Raw genomic sequence first — 22,399 nt, forward strand, 5'->3', positions numbered from 1 at the left:
CGACGCAACATTTCAGGCCAAACTCACGCCAATTGCAAAAAAAAGAAATCGAGACTTGCTCAAAAACAAAAACAAAATGCTCTGGGGGGAGGGTTTCCTGTTTCTGAAGGGGAGCTGAAACGGTTAAAAAGCTGCTCGCAATTTTTTTTCTCTTCGGTGACCCGTGTCCCGGAATGCCGGTGAAACCTGTCGGCTCCTGTTACAATTAGCCTGTCCTCAGTGGATGGGGAAACGCAGAGCAACCCTGAATAACTGATGCTGGATCCACACTGCCGTGTCCTTGCCCAGTCACGATGCATGTGAAATCCCCCTTAGCAAAAAATCTGAATGGTTAATTATGCAGACTTCTTTCCTCTCCCTTCCCTCGCAACCTGCCTGCCTGCCCGTCGTACGACAGCCAAACATATCATGCAGGCAGAGCTCGGCAACTGGTGTGCCACAGAATTCTGCGGCGTTCTGTGAAATAAGCTTGGTGCACGTGCAGCTGCCTGTCCTTCCTGAGGAGCCACTGAGAAAAAGTAAAAGCCAAGGGCAGTGCCCGGCTTCTGGCCCATTGCTCCCGAGGCTGAGTTAATTCGTTTCTTGATGCTATCTCCTTGGGCCTCCCTCAGGCTGTCCAATCGGCCTTCCCACCAGGGATCTCCCCCAGGCCTCTGCACCCGTCACTTTCTGTGAGACACTGGCCCAGTGGAGTCGGCTGAAGCTATCCACCCTGAAACCCTCAGACGGAATCCGAGCTAACAAGGGCCGTCCAACATCAGTGAACTAGCAGACGTGTACAAATCTGCTGGGTCCTCATGAATCTTGTCTGTCTGATTCCAGCCTCTCTGCCTCCAGCGGGAAAGTAAATGCAACTCTCTGCCAGCTCGCGTTTTGTTAACACAGAGGCCGACTCAGCTGCATATCATTCCCCACCGCTGCTTCCCCCCGCCACCTCCAAACTCGCACCACGTCCCCGTTCGCCCATCACCCGCCCTGCGCTGACCAACCTGACTGGACAACACCTCGACTTTAACACTTGCATCCCTTTTTTTCAAATCCCTCCCACAGCCTCACTCCCTCCCCATCCCTGTCGTCTCCTGCAGACCCAGAACCCCACGAGGTCTCTGCGTTCCAGTTCTAGTTCCCACCTGGGGAGGTGATGGCGTAACGGTGTTGTCACTGGACTGGTGATCCCAGAGACCCAGGGTAACGCTCTGGGGGACCTGGATTCGAGCCACACGTAGTCCAGCCTGGGTAAGGACAGCAGCTGTGAACCCGGATGGGTTTTTAATGACAATCGGTAATAATTTCATGGTCACCATTGCTGCACATTCAAGATTTATTAACCAAATTTAAGCCCTACCAGCTGCAGAGGTGGGATTTGAACTCACGACCCCAGAGCATTAGCCAGAGCCTCTGGATTACTAGCCCAACGACGTTACCAGTACGCCACCATCTCCCTAACTTTTCATCTTGTTAAAGGCACTATACAAATGCAAGTTGTTCTTGTACAGGATTCTACAGGTTGGCACATGAGCAGGAGTGGGTGTGAGTTGCCAGCTGTGGTTGGATGGTTTCCTGGAGGATTAATCACATGACCTTCTGCTGCTAATCACCCTGTCCAGTTCAACCTGTACTTAATATTAAATCTATCATAACAAATACAGAAATTTTTAAAAATACATTTTTCGTTAATGCTCTGATGATGTTTCTCCTGGGTTTGCGCTCAGCTGTTCCCTGAGATTAATTGTCGAATCATCCATCCAAAGACCATTCGGCCCATCATGCCTGTGCCAGCCCTTTGAAAGAGGCTAATCCAATCTCACTCCCCCTGCTTTTTCCCCATAGCCCTGCAAATTCTCTCTCTTCCAGTATTTATCCAAATCCATTTTGAAAGTTACTATAAAATCTGCTTCCACCGCCCTTTCAGGCAGTGCATTCCAGATCACAACAACTCGCTGTGTAAACACAATCTCCTCACCTCCCCCTCTAGTTCTTCTGTCAGTGATCTTAAATCTTTTTCCCTCTGGTTACCAACCCTCTTGCCACTGGAACCAGTCTCTCCTTATTTACTCCATCAAAACCCTTCATAACTTTCAACATTTCCATGCATCTCCTCTTAACCTTCTCTGCTCTAAGAGAACAATTCTAGCTTCTCCAGTCTCTCCACATGACTAATGGAATATTCCCCACTTGCCTGGATCAGTGCAGCTCCAACAACACTCAAGAAGCTCGATACCATCCAGGACAAAGCAGCCCACTTGTTTGACTCCCCACCCACAAACATTCACTCCCTCCACCACCGACGCACAGTAGCAGCAGTGTGTGTACCATCTACAAGATGCACTGCAGCAACTCACCAAGGCTCCATCAACAGCACCTTTCAAACTTGTGACCTCTACCACCTAGAAGGACAAGGGCAGCAGATAGATGGGAACACCACCACCTGGAAGTTCCCCTCCAAGTCACTCACCTACCTGACTTGGAAAAATATCGCCGTTCCTTCACTGTCGCTGGGTCAAAATCCTGAAACTCCCTCCCTAACAGCACTGCGGGTGTACCTACACCACATGGACTGCAGCAGTTTAAGACACTTGAACCACTGCAGTCCATATGGTTGCAAAGGCTAATGGAATGTCAGCATTTTATTCAACAGACCTGAAATGCAAAGGTGTGAAAATGATGCTTTACAGAGCTCTGGTTAGACCTCATAAGACCATAAGACATAGGAGCAGAAATTAGGCCATTCAGCCCATCGAGTCTGCTCCGCCATTTAATCATGGCTGATAAGTTTCTCAACCCCATTCTCTCGCCTTCTCCCCGTAACCTTTGATCCCCTTACCAATCAAAAACCTATCTATCTCCGTCTTAAATACACTCAATGACCTGGCCTCCACAGCCTTCTGTGGCAATGAATTCCATAGGTTCACCACTCTCTGGCTAAAGAAGTTTCTCCTCATCCCTGTTATAAAAGGTTTTCCCTTTATTCTGAGGCTGTGCCCTTGGGTCCTAGTCTCTCCTACTAATGGAAACATCTTCCCCACGTCCACTCTATCCAGGCCTTTCAGTATTCTGTAAGTTTCAATCAGATCCCCCCTCATCCTTCTAAACTCCATCGAGTATAGACCCAGAGTCTGGAGCACTGCGTTTGATTCTGGGCATTGTACCTGAGGAAGGATATATTGGGCTTGGGGAGGGTGTGACACAGATTCACCTGAATGATAAAAGGTTAGATTATGAAGCCAGGTTGCATAGACCAGACTTGCATTCCGTTGAGTATCGAAGATGAAGGGGCGATCTAATCGCGGTGTTTCAGATGATCAAACAATTTGATAGGGTCGGTAGAGAAAAACTGCTTCCTCTGGTGACGGGGTGGGGAGAGTGGGGTTCAGAACAAGGGGGCAGAACCTTACAAAATGAGAGCGATGTCATTCAGGGGGTGATGTCAGGAATCACTTCTTCACACAAAAGGGCAGTGGAAATCTGGAACTCCCTCCCCCCAAAAAGCTGTTGAGGTCAGGGGTCAATTGCAAATTTTAATAACTAAGGTTGACAGACATTTGTTGGGTAAATGTATTAAGGGTTGTAGTAGAACCAAGGGGGGTAGATGGAGTTAAGGCTCAGATCAGCCATGATTGAATTGAATGGCGGAACAAGATCAATGGGCTGAATGGCCTCCTCCTATTCCTATAAGCGATTGCTCAAGTATCCCTTTCGCTGCTTCAGGTCTGTGATTGCTTTGAGCGCAAACAAATGTATTTTTTTGGCTAGGCTGTTGGACTCTTGTGTATCCTGAAACACAGTCATTAGGTCAGATTAATGATCACATGCCTGATGCGGTGAGAAAGGAGTGAAAAATCCAAACAAATCACATCCCTTTATTTATATTCCTTTCTAGACACCTCCGGCATAATCCCTATTGAGCTGTACAGAACAATTGCAAAGTATTGACAATGTGGACGGATCATGAATTTCAATACAGTACAAGCACAACACCGCAGTGATGTATTCACAATGCACCTCCGCTCAGGCCTGCAACCCTTAGCTGTGTTTCTCAACCTGCCTATCACTCGCATCGCTTTGCAGCCGCGCTAATGGGCCATTCTAACTAACGTCCTCGTTAGCATTTTTAACGTTGGCCTGCCTGACTTGAGTCAAGGCAACAATGCCAACTTGCATTGATATGGCACCCTTAACGCAGCCGCATAAATGGGCGGGATTCTCCCATCCGGCACTGAGTCCCGCAGCGGGGTCTTTCCCGCCGTGGAGGAGGCTGGGAATTCGCGCCACCCCCCCCCCCACCCACCCACCGAGCGGCCTTGATATCTCGCACCCCGCCATCATACCCTGGGTACCATCTTTAAAAAGTTGCACGGGCATCACTGTGACCCACAGTCGAAGAAGAAAGAAGGTGGACCCCCCCCCCCCACCCCAGGAACGCTCTGAAGCCGGAAGATGGACCCCACCTCGGAGACGCCGGAAGCTGGAAGATCCACCCGGCAGCTGCTTCCCCCCCACCCCCCCCAACCCGCTGCTGCCTGTTCCAGGGTCCACGCTCGCTGGGGGCCCTCATCGCCAACTCCAGGGGCTGCCCCAGGCCTTCCTCCGGTTATTGCCCATATGGACACGCTCTGTGGGTCCGGATGTGTTCTGGACCGGGCGTGATTTCACGCTGGCCTGGCGTTCGACCAGGCGTTGTTGGGGGTGCGATTCTGACCAGGCCTTCGACTGCATCCCATTAGCCAGATGTCAATGGGTTTCACGCCGGCCTCCGGCAGGAGTTGTGACCCGCCTTGGCGAGCGGCGGCGGGAAGGTCCCGCCCTCATTTTACGCCAGCGGGAAACCTTCCGGCAAAGCCTGCCCCCCCTCTCCCCGGCCCACGAGCGGGGGTTGGGGGAGGGGGTGGAATTCTGCCCAATGTGATACGCGGCTGGTGAGCAAAAGGTTTGGTCAAAGAGGGTTTTAAAGGAGGAGAGAAGGGGCGGAGAGGTTTAGGGAGGGAATTCCGGAGCTTAGGGACCCAGGCAAATGAAGGCACGGCCGCCGATGGTGGAGCGATTAAAATCAGGGATGCTCAAGAGGCCGGAATTAAATGAGCGGAGGGTTGTGGGGGTTTGGAGGGGATTGCAGAAGCAGGGAGGGGGCGCTGACCACACAGTTTCACATTCAGTTCCCGGTCGGGATTAAAATTCTTATCCCCCGTGGTAAAGGTACGATGGCAGCTTGTCGCCGTGGCTTGGGAATCGGCAGCTAAGAGTGCACAGTCCCTGAGTATCGCTCCCCTCTGCCCCGCTCGGTCCTTTGGTGCAGGGGACTGGGTGTCTACCGAAGAGTTGTTTGAACCCCGGCCCTCTGAAGAGGACGGCTCCTGGGGATTGCTTGTACAGCAGAAGAGGAAGCCATTCAGACCATCAGGCCTGTGCTGGCTGTTTGAAAGATCGAAGAGCTGCAAAGGCTTTGAGATTCCGCGGCGTAAATGTGCGCTCAATGGTTGAAATTAAGAAAGTGATTAGTCAATTGCTGCTATATTTGATTACTAAGCAAGTGTAAGCAGTTAATAATCTGACATTACCCCAGATGAATATACCCCCTCACGTCAGGTAGCCCTGTTACAACTGACGGAGGGAAACATACTGGTTTTTTTTTCCCTCTACCTTGTGCTTTGCTGTAATGTGATGTGTCTGTAAGGGTTGTAAATGCTCTGGGCAATACAGCCCGCTGCTGTCTCTATATTTTTAAAAAAAACTGACAGTGTAATACTACACAGCTAATACTGTCAAGGAAAACAAAATATACTCTGTGTATTTTCTGACAGGGAGAGCTGTGTACTGTTAGTGTTGTCAGAATTTCAGAGCAAAGGATTCCTGAGTGTTTTGAGTTGGAGAGAGGGAGAGAGCCTGTAGCAATCCAAAATGCTTGATCAATAGGGCAGCCCAGTCGACTGTTTTATTCCCCTCCGAATGAAGTTGCAAACAAAAATAATTTCTTTTTAAAAAAATGGTGTTTATATAAACGTTTGGCAGTCCAGAGAATCTCTTTTAACTCGGCTCCACCTGAACGACCATACTGAGCTGTCAGCTAATTTGGTTTCTGCATTTCTGAAATGGCAAATATTTTGACTAGGAAGCTGAGAATAGCTGAGCGGGTGTGAAGTAATGTCCATTCTGCTTCATTAAGGGCGGTTTACTTCATAAATAAAAGTTCATTCATTCAGGGACGCAGGTCGGCTGCCAGGACGCAGGCTGTCTGAAGGTGTCAGCTGTAGCTTGGCGGAGGGCACTCCTGACTCCTGAACTGGAAGGTCGTGGGTTCAAACCTACTTCCGGAGGTTTAGCGCAGTCACAGGTACTGAGGGATAATCGCTGTGCAGTCCTTCAGGCCACATGTTAAACCAAGGTGCTGTTGACTTAATAGGGAAGCCGTAATCCTGTCGTCCAATCCTGGACTGAAATCACCCCCGCCGCAGCAATGAAGCAGCTCTGATCAAAATTGCCAAGGACATCCTGTGTGATGGTGGCAAAGGTAAACTTTCCCTCCTTGATCCTCCTCGCCCTGTCCGCAACCTTTGACATGGTTGACCACACCCACCCTCCACTGTTATCCAGCTGGGGTGGGGCTCCATTCTTATTTATCCAATCATAGCGAGGGAGTCGTTTGCAATAGTTTTTCTTCCTGCCCCCACATCATTACCCCTGGTGCTCCCCCAAGGATCTATCCTTGTCCCCCCCTCCCATTTCTCATCTACATGCTGCCCCTCCGAAGTTACAGTGTTAGTTTCCGCAAGTGCACTGCTGATAACCAGGCCTGCCTCACCGCCACTACCCCTCTCAACTCCTCATCCGATATCCAATGCCGATTGGGAAGGCGGAACCCATTGTTTCTGCACCCCCCCCTCCAAACTCCTTAGCTACCGACTCCATCCCTCTCCCTGACAAGAGTCCATGCCTGAACCAAACTGTTTGCAACCTTGGCGTCACATCTGACCCCAAGATAAGCTTCCAATCACATGTCCGCCCCATCGCTCAGACCGCCTATTTCCGCCTCTGTAACCTTGCCTGACTCCACCCCTGCCTCAGCTCATCTGCTGCTGAAACCCTCATCCAGGCCTTCGTTACCTCCAGGCTTGACTATTCCAACACACCCCTGGCTGCCCTCCCACTTTCTGCACTCCATGAGCTTCAGTTCACCCAAACCTTGCTGCCTGTCACCTCAGTCCAGTTTCCCTATCACCCTTGTGCTTACTGATCTACATCAGCACCAGTTACAAACAACGCCTCGATTTTAAAGTTCTCATCCTTATAATCATATGCGTCCCTGGTCTTGGCCCTCCCTATCTCTGTAACCTCCTGCAGCTCTACAACCCTCCCAGATATCTGCGCTCCTCCGATTCTGGCCTTTGCACATCCCCAATTTTAATCTTTCCATCATTGGTGGCTGTGCCTTCAGCTGCCCGAAGATCAGGAATTCCTTCCCTAAACCTCTCCACCTCTCTCTCTCTCTCAATCACTTTCTCTCTCTCTCTCTCAATCTTTCTCTCGCTCTCTCAGTCTCTCTCTTTCTCTCTCTCCCTCTCTCTCTCTCAGTCTCTCTCTTTCTCTCTCTCTCCCTCTCTCTCTCTCTGTCTCTCTCTTTCTCTCTCCCTCTCTCTCAGTCTCTCTCTTTCTCTCTCTCTCCCTCTCTCTCTCTCAGTCTCTCTCTCTCTCTCCCTCTCTCTCTCTCTCTCTTTCTCTCTCTCTCCTCTCTCTCTCTCAGTCTCTCTCTTTCTCTCTCTCTCTCTCAGTCTCTCTCTCTCCCATTCTCTCTCTCTCACACTCTCTTTTTCTCTCTCTCTCCCCTCTCTCTCTCTCAGTCTCTCTCTTTCTCTCTCTCTCCCATTCTCTCTCTCTCAGTCTCTCTTTTTCTCTTTCTCTCCCTCTCTCTCTCAGACTCACTCTTTCTCTCTCTCTCTCCTTTAAGATGCTTCTTGGGCAGAATTTTACAGACCATCGTAGCAAGGGGCAGGACTGTCAAATGTGGCGAGCTGTTCAAAAGTCCACTGACTTCGGCAGGACCATAAAAACTGCAAAATTCTGCCCCTTATAATTTACCTCTTTGACCGAGCTTTTGGCTATCTGAACTAATGTCTCCTTGTGTGGTTTAGTGTCATATTTTGTTTTGTAATGTTCCCGTGAAGCATCTTGGTGTCTTACTATATTAAGAGCGCTGTATAAATGCAAGTTGTGCTTGTGATATAACATGACATTTAAAGCAAAGGGACAGGCCACTTGGCCCATCTGGTCTGTACTGGTCTCCCTGTCCCACATCCTCCTTCCAACCCTAGCCGATCTCACCCTATCCACATAGGATAACCCAGTGCCTAAAAGCACTGAGTCAGGTGGGTTAAGGTTAAGGCAGGTGTGATTTTTCTCTCTTTGGGACATGCGATTCACTGAGGACCGAACACAGCGGAAAACGTCTTAGTTTCACACGATGCAAAATTTGGGGAATGTCAAAAATTCACAAACACGGTGCAAATCCGTGTAAATAAACTGCAGTCAAAAGATTCAATTACTTCGTGCTGCAGCTTCTCCATTTACAATAGGCGTGTGTATGTGGACGCTTTGTATGCTGAATAATTTCTAAAAAAAGTGACCAAAACACCTTTCATTGAACTGGAGGGAGGATAGTGAGGGAACCACATAGGAACTGGAGGAGGCCATTCAGCCCCTTGAGCCTGTTGCGATATTCATCATGGCAGATCGATAACCTAACTTTATGGTTTTCTCACCCTTAATAACAAAAATCTCTCAATCTCTGTTTTGAAATTTTCAATAGTTTTCCAGACTCGTTGGGACAGAGTTTTCCAGATTTACACTCCTCTTTATGTGAAGAAGTGCTTTTTTGCTGTCACCCCTGAACATCCTGGCTCTAATTTTAAGGTTCTGTCCCTTTGTCCTGGACTTCCCCCACCAGAGAAAATCGCTTCTCTCCCTCAACCCTCTCAAATCCTTTAGTCATCTGAAGCACCTCAATGAGATCACCCATTAATCTCCTATACACTGGAACACCAGTCTAAGATACTCGCTCCTGTTTCTTTTGGAGCTTAGGAAGATGCAAGATTTAAGGGAATAACAGTCTTACTCTCGTATGACGGGAAAAGCTTATTATGGATTTCCAGCTTGGGCTAACCATTCAATGGCTTCAAAGAACAAAGAAAAGTACAGCACAGGAACAGGCCCTTCGGCCCTCCAAGCCTGCGCCGATCATATTGCCCATCAACTAAAACATTTTGCACTTCCGGGGTCCATATCCCTCTATTCCCATCCTATTCATGTATTTGTCAAGCTGCCTCTTAAACACCACTATCGTACCTGCTTCCACCACCTCCTCTGGCAGCGAATTCCAGACACTCACTACCCTCTGCGTAAAAAACTTGCCCCACACATCTCCCCTATAGTTTTCTCCTCTCACCTTAAATCTATGTCCCCTAGTAATTGACTCTTCCATCCTGGGAAAAAGCTTCTGACTATCTACTCTGTCCATGCCACTCATAATTTTGTAAACTTCCTGAGATGTCGAGTCAGGAAATGAGGTGCCTCCTGTTCTTGGTGGGCAGGTTAATATGATATGTTCCGTGGACTGAGGCTCAAAGCCACAATCGAATTTTGGGTCATTCCAAATGGAGCAAGTGGCCTCACCAGTCCTGTCCAGTGCAAATTGGGTTGAGCGTTGGCACACTGACTTTGAGGGCGGTTGAAGCCAGGGGTCTTTGCTGTATGAAAGTATTGCCGGTTCTAGCAGGTATAAATAACCCATTCTGTGCAAACAAAAGGAATATGTTCAAGCCTTGTGCCTTTTTGAATTACCCGGGAGCTTGGGGAGCTTATAGTTCCCTTGCTTTCTCCATGGCAACACCTCATCCAATCAGAGTTGACTTGCCAGCCAATCAGTATCCGCTTCTCCTGTAGTATAAATTGTTGTGATGGTTTGAAATTTGATATTCTTGCATTTATGCTGACGAGGGCAAGGTGGAAAACTTTGACCACACGTCTCTTTTTTCAGCAATGTTGAATTAATATGTATGGTTGACATAAACGAAAGCGTTGATTTATAGTTTAATTCCACAGGAGAGCTCATCTCCATCACTTGTTAGTTGAACAACCAGGAAGGTCTCTGGTTGGACAGTCAATTTGTGTTGAGTTTCCACAGACCCCAGCAAAGAATGCTGAGCAAGTCGAGAGAATCGAGCCAGCCCTTCCAAGGGGTGAAAGGTCACAAATGGGCAGGATCCTGCAATCGGTCCTGACCGCAATCTGGTGTCCTAAGGCTATGTCATGTCCAAATGCAGCAGGACCTGGACAACACCCAGACCTGGGCTGACAAGTGGCAAGTAACATTTGTGCCACGCAATTGCCAAGCAATGACCATCGCCCCTTGATGTTCAATGGCATTACCATCACTGAATCCCCCATTATCAACATCCTTGGGGGTTACCATTGACCAGAAACTGAACTGGACTAGCCATATAAATACTGTGGCTACAAGAGCAGGTCAGAGGCTAGGAATCCTGCGACGAGTAACTCACCTCCTGACCCTCCAAAGCCTGTCCACCATCTACAAGGCACAAGTCAGGAGTGTGATGGAATACTCCCCACTTGCCTGGATGAGTGCAGCTCCTACAACACTGAAGAAGCTTGGCACTATCCTGGACTAAGCAGCCCGCTTGATTGGCACCACATCCACAAATATTCACTCCCTCCACCACCGACGCACAATAGCAGCAGTGTGTACCATCTACAAGATGCACTGCAGGAATTCACCAAGGCTGCTTTGGCAGCACTTTCCAAACCCACAACCACCACCATCTAAAAGGACAAGGGCAGCAGACACATGGGAACACCACCACCTGGAAGTTCCCCTCCAAGCCACCTCACCATCTTGACTTGGAAATATATCGCCGTTCCTTCACTGTCGCTGGGTCAAAATCCTGGAACTCCCTTCCTAACAGCACTGTGGGTGTACCTACACCACATGGACTGCAGCGGTTCAAGGCGGCAGCTCACCATCACCTTCTCAAGGGCAATTAGGGATGGGCAATAAATGCTGGTCCAGCCAGCGAAGCCCACATCTCGTAAATGAATTTTTTTTAAATTTGCAATTCGCTGGGTGGGCTTCCGTGTAGAGTGGTCAATTTGCAAAGATACTGTCAGGTGACTGTCACACGTGAAACCCAAAATCTCCAAACCGCACCCCCCAATAACAACGTCAAGAGGAAAGTAGGAAGGGAATGGGACGGGGGCTGCCTTACAATGAGAGGCTGAGTAAATTGGCCTTATATTCCCTGGCGTTTAGAAGAATGAAAGTCGATCTCATTGAATAAGGAAGAATAAAAGAGAGGCATATTATCTAAATGGTGAGAGATTGCAGAGCTCCAAGATTCAGAGGGATCAGGGTGTCCTAGTGCATGAATCGCAAAAGGCTAATATGCAGGTACCACAAGTCATTAGGAAAGTTAATAGAATGTTATTGGTTAATGCGAAGGGAATTGAATACAAACATAGGGAGGTTATGCTTCAGTTGTACAGGACACTAGTGAGACCACATCTGGAGTGCTGTGTACAGTATTGGTCACCTTATTTAAGGAAGGATGTAAATGTGCTAGAAGCAGTTCAGAGAGGGTTCACCAGACTAATTCCAGGAGTGGGTGGGCTGTCTTATGAGGAAAGGTTGGATAGACTAGGCTTGTATCCACTGGAATTTAGAAGAGGAAGAGTAAGACCTGATTGAAACATTTAAGACCCTCTTGTGGGAGAATCTATAATTGGGGGTCACCACTCATTTAAGAGAGAGATGAGGAGAAATTTTTTCTCTCAGAGGGTTGTGAGTCTTTGGAACTCTCTTCCTGAAAAGGTGGTAGAAGCAGAGTCTTTGAATGCTTTTAAGGCAGAGGTGGATAGATTTTTGGTAAGCAAAGGGGGTGATAGGTTATTGGGGGTAGGCGGGATGCAGATTTGAGGTTACGATCAGATCAGCCATGATCTTATTAAATGGCGGAGCAAGCTCGAGGGGCCGAATGGCCTACTCCTGCTCCTTGTTCTTATGTTCATTTGAAACGTACGAGTTTCTGAAGGGGTTTGACAGGGTCGGCGCTGAGAGATTGGTTCCGCTGGTCGGGGAATCTGAAACAAGGTGGGGGGCACAGTCTCAGGATACGGGGCCGATCATTTAGGATGGGGGACGAGGAGAAATTTCTCCAGTCAGAGGGTTGTGAATTTTTGGAATTCTCTACCCCAGAGGGTGGTAGATGTTCCATTGCTGAATATACTTAAGGCTGCGATAGACAAGACTTTTGATCTCTCAGGGAATCAAGGGGGAAGAGAAGCAGGTGAGGAAGGGGAGTTGCGATCAGCCATGAACTTATTGACTGGCGGAATGGGGCTTGCTAAACCGTATGGCTTACCCCTGTTCCGTGTCCTTACGACAGATAAATAAACTCATCTATAAAATCCAGGATTGTCCCCCACCCTGTGCAGTGTTATTGGCATCACACTTGAAGCTTCTTACAAGTGCCACGTGTGGTTCTCAATCCCTTTTATCTTCCCCCAGCTCTCTCTGTCAGTTCCTTACCATCTCTCCGTGTCTCTCGTCTTATCTTTGATCCGTTTTTCCTTGTAATCTACAGCGGTAGACTCGTTTAATTACACTAAACTTCTCGTGGCCCTGATTAATATTATAAATCTGGCCGGCGAATGGAGTAGGACATTAAAGATTGCAGACGTATTTCGAGGGTGATTGTTTGGTGGAAAGCTGTGTGGAGTGGCCAGGCATGTATTCATTTGGAAAATGACAAGTCAGAGGGAGATTTTTTTTTTTATGGCAGAGGGCTGACATGGGTTGATAAGAAATTTGGAGTAGATTTAATTTTTGATAGGTCTGAAGCCAGGCTTGTTTAGACTGTCTGTAAAGCGATGTTGTCTGTTCAATTTGTAATTGATGATTGGATTGTGAGAGCCAGGATGAGCGGTTGCTATGGCAGTCTGTGAGGGCACAGTGTAAGAAGCTTCTGTGGCAAGGTAGCAGTTTAAACAGAGCCATTGCAAATGGAGGGAGGTCACCAATCAACACTAACTGCTCTCCCTATCATCTTTGGCGTGTTACGTTAACCAGAGCGCCGTGTGACCCCGCCAGGAATATTATAATCAACAGACATCTCGGCCGTGGGTTGTTTGTGGTTTTTGGGTGCTTTGCAGATAGTGAGAAATGCTTCTCCCCCATTTCCCCTTTTTTCAAAAAGGATTCTTCACGATCCTACGTGTAATTTGAGGCGCATTGGGGGAATCTCAATATCCTTTTCACGGGTGTTTAGGTTGGAGAGGCTGAGGCTGTTCTCCTTGGAGAAGAGGTGAGATAGAAGTGCTCAAAATCATGAACAGAGTAGATTTATTTTTTGACTCGTTCACGGGGTGTGGGCGTCGCTGGCTGGGCCAGCATTTATTGCCCATCCCTAATTGAGAACTGAGCGGCTTGCTAGGCATTTAAGAGTCAACCACGTTGCTGTGGGTCTGGAGTCATATGTTGGCCAGACCAGGTAAGGACAGCAGATTTCCTTCCCTAAAGGGACATTAGTGAACAAGATGGAACAAAAACAGAAAATGCTGGAAGAGCTCAGCAGGTCTAACAGCAATCTGTGGAAAGAAAGACAGAGTTAACCTTTTGAGTCCCTATGACTCTTCTTCAGAGCTACGGACTCGAAACATTAACTCTGTTTTTCATTCCACAGAGGCTATCTGACCTGCTGAGCTTTTCCAGCTATTTTCTGTTTTTGTTTCAGGTTTCCAGCATCTGCAGTATTTTGCTTTTATCTTAGTGAACCAGATGGGTATTTTTAACGACAGTTAACAATTGTTTCCCAGATCATTATCCTGGGTATCTGGAGTACTAGTCCGGTGACAATATCACTATGCCTCTGCCCACCCTAGGGAGAAACTGCTCCTAATTAGTGAGAGGGTTGAGAACCAGAGGAAACAGATTTAAAATTATTGGTGAAAGAAACAAAGACAAAATAAGTAAAACCTTTTGACTCAGTGAGCGGTTAGGGTCTGGGATGCACTGCCCGAGTGGGTGGTGGTGGCAGGTTCAATCATGGCTTTCACAGAATCACAGAATCACACAGTGCAGAAGAGGCCCTTCGGCCCATCGAGTTTGCACCGACACGTGAGAAACACCTGACCTACCTACCTAATCCCATTGAGCAGCACTTGAGTTCAGAAGGGAATTGGATAAGCACCTGAAGGGAAAGAAGTTTGCAGGGCTAGGGGCAAGGGTAGGGTGTGGGACTAGCTAAACTGCACTTGCAGAGGGCCAGCACAGACTGGACTGTTTGAATGGCCTCTTTCTCTGCTGTAACCATTCTATGATTCCATGAGCTGGATTACAATAGGAGTTAACTCATTTCTCTGTATTTGTTGACTTTTTATTTATTCTTTCATGGTACATGGGTGTTGTTGGCAAGGCCAGCATTTATTGCCCATCCCCAATTGCCCTTGAGAAGGTGGCGTTGAGCTCTTTTGTCCATGTTTTGACCAAGGCTGTAATGGGGTCAGGAGCTGAGTGGCCTTGGCGGAACCCAAACTGAGTGTCAGTGAGCAGGTTATTGCTAAGCATGTGCCACGTGATAGCACTGTTGATGACCCCTTCCATTATTTTACTGATGATGGAGAGTAGACTGATGGGGCGTTAATTGGCCGGGTTGGATTTGTCCTACTTCTTGTATACCTGGGACATACCTGGGCAATTTTCCACATAGCTGGGTAGATGCCAGTGTTGTAGCTGTACTGGAACAGCTTGGCTAGGGGCGCAGCAAGTTCTGGAGCACAAGTCTTCAGTACTATTGCTGGAATATGGTCAGGGCCATAGCCTTTGCAGTATCCAGTGCCTTTAGCCGTTTCTTGATATATTGTGGAGTGATTCGAATTGGCTGAAGACTGGCATCTGTGATGCTGGGGACCTCTGGAGGAGGCCGAGATGGATCATCCACTCGGCACTTCTGGCTGAAGATTGTAGCAAATGCTTCAGCCTTATCTTTTGCATTGATGTGCTGGGCTCCTCCGTCATTGAGGATGGGGATATTTGTGGAGCCTCCTCCTCCAGTGAGTTGTTTAATTGTCCACCACCATTCACAACTGGATGTGACAGGACTGCAGAGCTTAGATCTGATCCGTTGGTTGTGGAATCACTTAGCCCTGTCTATCGTTTGCTGCTTGTGCTGTTTGGCACGCGAGTAGTCCTGTGTTATACCAGGTTGGTACCTCATTTTTAAATATACCTGGTGCTGCTCCTGGCATGCCCTCCTGCACTCTTCATCGAACCAGGGTAGGTCCCCTGGCTTGATGGTAATGGTAGAGTGGGGGATAATGCCGGGCCATGAGGTTACAGATTGTGTTTGACAATTCTGTTGCTGCTGATTGTCCACAGCGCCTCATGGATGCCCAGTTTTGAGTTGCTAGATCTGTTTGAAATCTATCCCATTTCACACAGTGGTTGTGCAACAGAACACAAAGGAGTATATCCTCAATGATTAACTTTTGGAATTCATTAGTTTAACCATCTAAGTGTCTGTTACACCCTACAGGATTCTCCTTGTCAAACTAGAGTACAATGCAGCTTTGATTTAAGATATTCCTTTAGTTTTATTGTTTTTAATATCTCTGTTACTGAAGCAACAAACTCCTAAAAGTATCATTTTGAAGCTATTGAAATGTTGGGTGTTGGAGAATTTCACTTCTGCATCCACCTTCTCACACTGTTCCAGCAATGGTCTCGCCAAGCACTGTACAATTGCAGCAAGACTTCCTTATCCTTGTACTCCTTGCAATAAAGGCCAACATGCCATTTCTAATTGCTTGCTGCACCTGCATGCTCATTTTCTGTGCTCCTTGTATGAGCACACCCAAGTCTCCCTGAACATCAACATTTGCAATTTTCAAATATTCTGCTTTCGTATTCTTATGACCAAAGTGACTAACCTCACCCATCCCGTCATGAGATAACCTGTTTTTTGTGATCTTCACTGAGGGACAGATATTGGCCAGGACCAAGGGGAACTCCCCTGCTCTTCAAAATGGTGTCCTGGATCTTTTATACCCGCCTGAGAAGCCCTGTTTTATCCTCGATGATGGCACATCCAACAGTGCAGCACTCCCTCAGTACTGCACAGGAGTGTCAGCCTTGAGTTTTGTACCCAAGTACAAACTTTACAGGGTTCCATGGTTCCCGCTCCCGGCTAATAAGTCAGTGGGAAGCCCACCCACATGGGGACAGCTGCCCCTGTGACAATTTACCGCCGGGAGCGGAGTTAATTGCTTTAAGGTGAGACTCCTGTCCCTTTCTCAGAAGGAAGTCTTGCCTTGGATACGTGCCGGCCAATCAGATGGCCAGCAGCTCTGTGGAGGCAGTAGCGCCAGTCGGGAACGGTGGCCACTGACGGGACTACAGGCAGTCCCACCACGCCAAGGGGCACAGGCGAGTCCCGGGCCGGAGGGGCAGGGGCTGAGGATGTGGTGTGAGGGGGGGGGCTGGTTTCAAGAGGCCAGGGCGAGGGTTAAAGGGGAGGGGGGGGTTGACTTTGAGGGGGCTGCCTCTGACGGACTCAAGGGGTTCCCCTCCCCCACCAGCCTCGGCCAACATCAGCCAGCGCAGTTAACGGTGCCGTCAGTTGGGCACTTAAGGGCCTCAGTAGACCCAGGGCCGGAAGGCTGCCCAACACCTCTGACCCCTCCCCCACCCCCACCCGTCCCTCCCCCATAGAACCTGAGACAGGTCGAGGTGGGGCGGGTCGAGAGCTGGAAGGCCGCTGGCTGGAGTTTACGTGCTCCCTCACCTTCAAACCCACCAGCCCAAATCCAGCCTCTGGAGCTGGGGCCTGAACCCACCACCTGGCAAAAGTCCCGCCCACGAGCCACGACGGACACAGCTTTACCTGTGTTACCAGGTTTGTGTACTGGATCGACAGCAAACTCCCAGGGCGGGATCGTCCGGTCGGCGAGCGAAGGCCGGGGCCTGCTCACCGACCCGTATAAAATGACGCAGGATGACGCCGGGTGGAACTCCCGATCTCACCCCGCCTCATTTCCATTTTCAGGTGGGCAGGGGTGCAGCCGAATCAGCTGTGCGCCCGCCGACCTGTCAACGGCCGATTGAGGCCATTGAAAAACTAATTAAGCTCATCAATGGAGCTGCCCGTCCAACCTTAAGGCTGGCGGGCAGGCCTGGGAGCCCTGGCGGGCTTCAGAAAAAGCATCAAACCCCGTCCACGGGCGGGATGACATTTCACGAGGGTATTTAAATTTTGTATCACACCTTTCGATAAAAGTTATGGACGTGTCCCAACTCATGGGACAGCATCGCATGAGGGGACATGGCAGGGAAATTTTTTTAAACCTCTTTGTTTAAAGTCTTAAATCGGAGACGATCTCCCTGAGGCTGCACTTAGCCGCAGGGAGATGAGTCACTCTTTCATGTGCATGCGAGATAGGAGTGCACTCTTAGCTGAGGGAATATCCCCCCCAGCCCGCACAGCGCTTCCGAGCGGATGTCACGCTGAGTGGGCGTTAATTAGCCCGCCCACGTAAAATGGCGGCGCGCCCCCAATCAGGGGGGCACTAATCGGAGGTGCACCCACCCACGCCCGCTCCCGTACTTCCTCCCCCAGCGATGTATGGGTCTGGTACAGTGCGGTGTGATGGAAGATCCAGGGTTAGTATTTTTACTGTACACACACAAGCCTTCTGTCTGTTGTTGGTTTTAATTCAGGTTTCCTGCCTCCTTTTGCTCAACTACAAACCCATTCTTCCCCTCACCCTCACCTGAAATATTAATGAAACGGTTCAGAGTTAATTCCCGGACCTGTGTTCCTGATTTATATTTTTAAGTTTCTGGTCATATCAGGCAAGGATGCTACATTTTATGAAAAGAATGCAGAGGGGTTCTGGGCGATTTATCCAGTAGCTTCTCAACTGGAGCCCTGAGAAACCACTTGCACACGTCGATGCAATAATTTCATCACACAAGCAGGCCATTCAGCCCATCTGGTGCTTGCCGGTCTTCATGTTCCACATGAGCCTCCTCCCACCCCCTTCATCTCACCTCCTCAGCATTTTTCTTCTATTCCTTTCTCCCCCACGTGTTTAACCAGCTTCTCGTTAAAGTGCGTCCCCGCTAGTCGCCTCAACCACTCCCGGTGACAGCGAGCTCCACATTCTCACCGCCCTCTGGACAAAGAGCTTTCTCCTGAATTCCCGATTGGATTTATTAGTGATGATCTCGTGTTGGTGGCCCCCTGTTTCTGGTCTCCCCTACAAGTGGAAACATCTTCTCCCCCATCTAGAACTAGGGGGTCACTGTTTGAAAATAAGGGGTCGCCCATTGGAGCAGAGATGAGGAGGAGTTTTTTTCCCCTCAGAGGGTGGTGAGTCTTTGGAACTCTCTTCCTGCAAAGGTGGTGGGAGCAGAGTCTTTGAATATGTTTAAGGCAGAAGTGGATAGATTCTTGGTAAGCAAGGGGGTGATAGGTTATTGGGGGTGGGTGGGATGCAGATTCCACCTTTCTATCAGGCCAGCCATGATCTTACTAAATGGCGGAGCAGACTCGAGGGGCTGAATGGCCTACTCCTGCTTCTTTGTACCCTATCAAAACCCCTTTGATAATTTTAAACACCTCTATCAGGTCAGCCCTTGGCCTTCTCTTTCCTGGAGAAAACGCCCCAGCCCTTTCAAACTTTCCCGATAACCATAACCTCTCGTCTTCTGTCATCATCCTTTCCTTGTGAACCTTTTTTTGCTGCACCTTCTCCCAGTGCCTCTATATTTGTTTTCTTTGTCACGCACAGATCAGCACGGCGCACAAACGCTTTGAGGTTATTCGACAGCAGGGTTAGAGGAACCGTCAGAAAGTGCGTTTGTTCTCAGGTTGCTGAGGGGAGTTGGGAGGGGCAGTTGGAGATTTGTTCTAGATACGGAGGGGGGTGTACCTCTGCAGTCCCAGCCTGTGGGCGTCGGTGCAGAAAAGGTCTTTAATGGGCTTTAGAAACCAACATGCAAAAAAAAAAAAATAAAAAACCCATCGTGATTCAGCTGGTAATTGAACGGCTCCTGGTGGGATGAAATGGTGACAGGCTTGACAGGGACGCATTACTGTGAATGATAATAATGTGCTTTCTTTTTCTCTCCCTTTTGTCCCTCCACCAGAGGAAGGCCTCAACCATGAATGCAAGCTTTGCAGTCAGACGTTTGACTCTCCGGCTAAACTGCAGTGTCATCTAATCGAGCACAGTTTCGAAGGCATGGGAGGCACCTTTAAATGTCCAGTTTGCTTCACAGGTATGGGGGGAGGGGTGGGTGGCAGGGGTCGGGGGTTGGTGTGGGGTTGAGGAGGGGGTTGGCGGGGATCGGGGAAGGGGGGAGGAGGGTGCCGGGGATGGTGGAGGGGGGGTGATGGTGGCGCGGGCAAGGGGCAGTGACTGCCCAGAAGGGGAAAAAAAACAGCTCGGACCAGTAACCTTACCTCCCAGGTTTTAACTGGTGCTCCATTTTTAAGGTGTACAAGACCAGCTCAGGCCAGTGTTCTTATTTCCCAGTTTTTACTGTTTTTCCATTCTGGGTGGGGTGGGTGGGGGTGTGTCATCTATGTCACAGGGTCACCGAATGGCCCCAGCACAGAAGGAGGCCATTGAGCCCATCATCTCTGTGCTGGCTGTCTGTTGTCATGTGGGAAAACAGCAGCCAATTTGTGCACAGCAAACTCCCAGGAACAGCTAATGACCAGGTAATCCGTTTTTTATGGGATTGGGGTTGTGGGATTAATATTAGCCAGGGCGCCAGGGGGAACTCACTCCACCCACCCCCGGCTCCCCTTTGAAATAGTGCCGTGGGATCTTAGGCATCCACCAAAGAGAGCAGACAGGACCTCGGTTTAAGACTGAGGCAGTACCGCACCGGAGTGTCGGTTAGATTTTTGTGCTCTAGTCTCTGGTGTGGGATTTGAACCCAGAGGCAAAACCGTTACCAACTGAGCCAGAACGGTTGGCGATCATAGCATCATCCTTGACTGTTGAGAGCACATAAGGAAGCTGTATCATCTCACCTGACAGCCCCTGTTTCTATCTGTTAATAATTTAGATTCAGCCTCAAATGTACTAGCAAGAATGCTTTTAAGCAGCAGGTTATGATGATCTGGAGTGCGCTGCCTGAGCGTTCAATAGTAACACCCTTTCCTCCCTCAGGTGTTTATCCAGCTTCCTCTTAAATACACCTATACAATTCACCTCAGCCACTGTGTCTGGCAGCGAGCTCCACACTCTCACCACTCTCTGGGTGAAGAAGTTTCTCCTGAATTCCATAGCGGAATTGTTTCTTACTGTCTTGATATCGATGGCCTCTTGGTCCCGTTCTCCCCAACGCGTGAAAACACTCTCTCAGTGTCCACTCTATCAACACCTTTCGCAATGTTCAGGATCTCCATTAGGACACATTTTGTTTTCAAGAGAAAAGACAGCCAGACCTGTCCATCCTTTCCTGACAAGTGTAACCTCACACGGTTCCGCTATCACCTTTGCGAATTGTTTTTGCAACTTCTCCAGCGCCTCTGCATTCTTTCTTTAATTTGGCGACAACAGTTGTGCACAATGCTACATGAAAGACGCTATACAAATGCAAGTTTTGTTAGTGAAAGCTGGAAGGATGTAAACGCGTTGGAAGCAGTTCGGAGAAGGTTCACTAGACGAATACCTGGAATGGGCGGGTTGTCTTATGAGAAAAGGTTGGACAGGTTAGGCTTGTGTCCTCTGGAGTTTAGAAGACTAAGAGGCAACTTGATTGAAACATATAAGATCCTGAGGGGTCTTGACAGGGTGGATGTGGAGAGGATGTTTCCTCTTGTGGGAGAATCTAGAACTAGGGGTCACTGTTTAAAAATAAGGGGTCGCTCATTTAAAAGAGGGAAGAGGCAAAATTCTTTCTCTCAGAGGGTGGTGAGTCTTTGGAACTCTCCTCCTGAAAAGATGGTGGAAGCAGAGTCTTTGAATATTTTTAAGGCAGAGGTGGATAGATTCTTGATAAGCAAGGGGGTGAAGGGTTATCGGGGGTAGGCGGGATGCAGATTTCAGGTTATGATCAGATCAGCCATGATCTTATTAAATGGCGGAGCAGGCTTGAGGGGCCGAATGGCCTACTCCTGCTCCTAGTTTGTATGTATCAGCCATGGAATTAAACAAAAGCAGAACATCATTATTAAGAACAAAGAACAAAGAAAAGTACAGCACAGGAACAGGCCCTTCGGCCCTCCAAGCCTGCGCCGATCATATTGCCCGTCAACTAAAACATTTTGCACTTCCGGGGTCCGTATCCCTCTATTCCCATCCTATTCATGTATTTGTCAAGCTGCCTCTTAAACACCACTATCGTACCTGCTTCCACCACCTCCTCTGGCAGCGAATTCCAGACACTCACTACCCTCTGCGTAAAAAACTTGCCCCGCACATCTCCTCTAAAGTTTTCTCCTCTCACCTTAAATCTATGTCCCCTAGTAATTGACTCTTCCACCCTGGGAAAAAGCTTCTGACTATCTACTCTGTCCATGCCACTCATAATTTTGTAAACTTCTATCAAGTCGCCCCTCAATCTCCGTCGCTCTAGTGAGAACAATCTGAGTTTCTCCAACCTCTCCTCATAGCTAATAACCTCCAGACCAGGCAGCATCCTGGTAAACCTCCTCTGCACCCTCTTCAATGCCTCCATATCCTTCTGGTAATGTGGCGACCAGAATTGCACGCAATATTCCAAGTGTGGCCTAACCAAGGTTGTATACAGCTGCAGCATGACTTCCCAGCTTTTATACTCAATACCCCTGCCAATGAAGGCAAGCATGCCATATGCCTTCCTGACTACCTTATCCGCCTGCATTGCCACTTTCAGTGACCTGTGGACCTGTACACCCAGATCCCTCTGCCTATCGATGCACTTAAGGGTTCTGCCATTTACTGTATAATTCCTGCCTGTATTAGACCTTCCAAAATGCATTACCTCGCATTTGTCCGGATTAAACTCCATCTGCCATTTCTCCGCCCAAGTCTCCAACCGATCTATATCCCGTTGTATCCTTTGACAACTCTCTTCACTATCTGTAACTCCTCCAACCTTAGTGTCGTCTGCAAATTTACTAATTAGCCCAGTTACATTTTCCTCCAAATCATTTATGTATATTACAAACAGCAAAGGTCCCAGCACTGATCCCTGCGGAACTCCACTAGTCACAGCTCTCCATTCAGAAAAGCACCCTTCCACTGCTACCCTCTGTCTTCTATGACCAAGCCAATTCTGTATCCATCTTGCCAGCTCACCTCTGATCCTGTGCGACTTTACCTTCTGTACCAGTCTGCCATG

The 22,399-nt window shown here is 48.7% G+C and overlaps 1 protein-coding gene across 6 annotated transcripts in view; it reads left to right on the forward strand.

Moving 5' to 3' along the window:
• The window catches only part of znf521 (zinc finger protein 521), a 530,556-nt gene that overhangs the window by 412,620 nt on the left and 95,537 nt on the right, over positions 1 to 22,399 (forward strand). For all 6 annotated transcript variants that reach the window (XM_078541146.1, XM_078541148.1, XM_078541147.1 and 3 more), the window contains one exon: positions 19,208 to 19,339. In XM_078541146.1, coding sequence (XP_078397272.1) covers positions 19,208 to 19,339 — 132 coding nt within the window. The remainder of the gene's footprint in view (positions 1 to 19,207; positions 19,340 to 22,399) is intronic.

Source organism: Cetorhinus maximus, chromosome 4, assembly GCF_964194155.1.
Source record: "Cetorhinus maximus chromosome 4, sCetMax3.hap1.1, whole genome shotgun sequence".
NCBI lineage: Eukaryota > Metazoa > Chordata > Chondrichthyes > Lamniformes > Cetorhinidae > Cetorhinus > Cetorhinus maximus.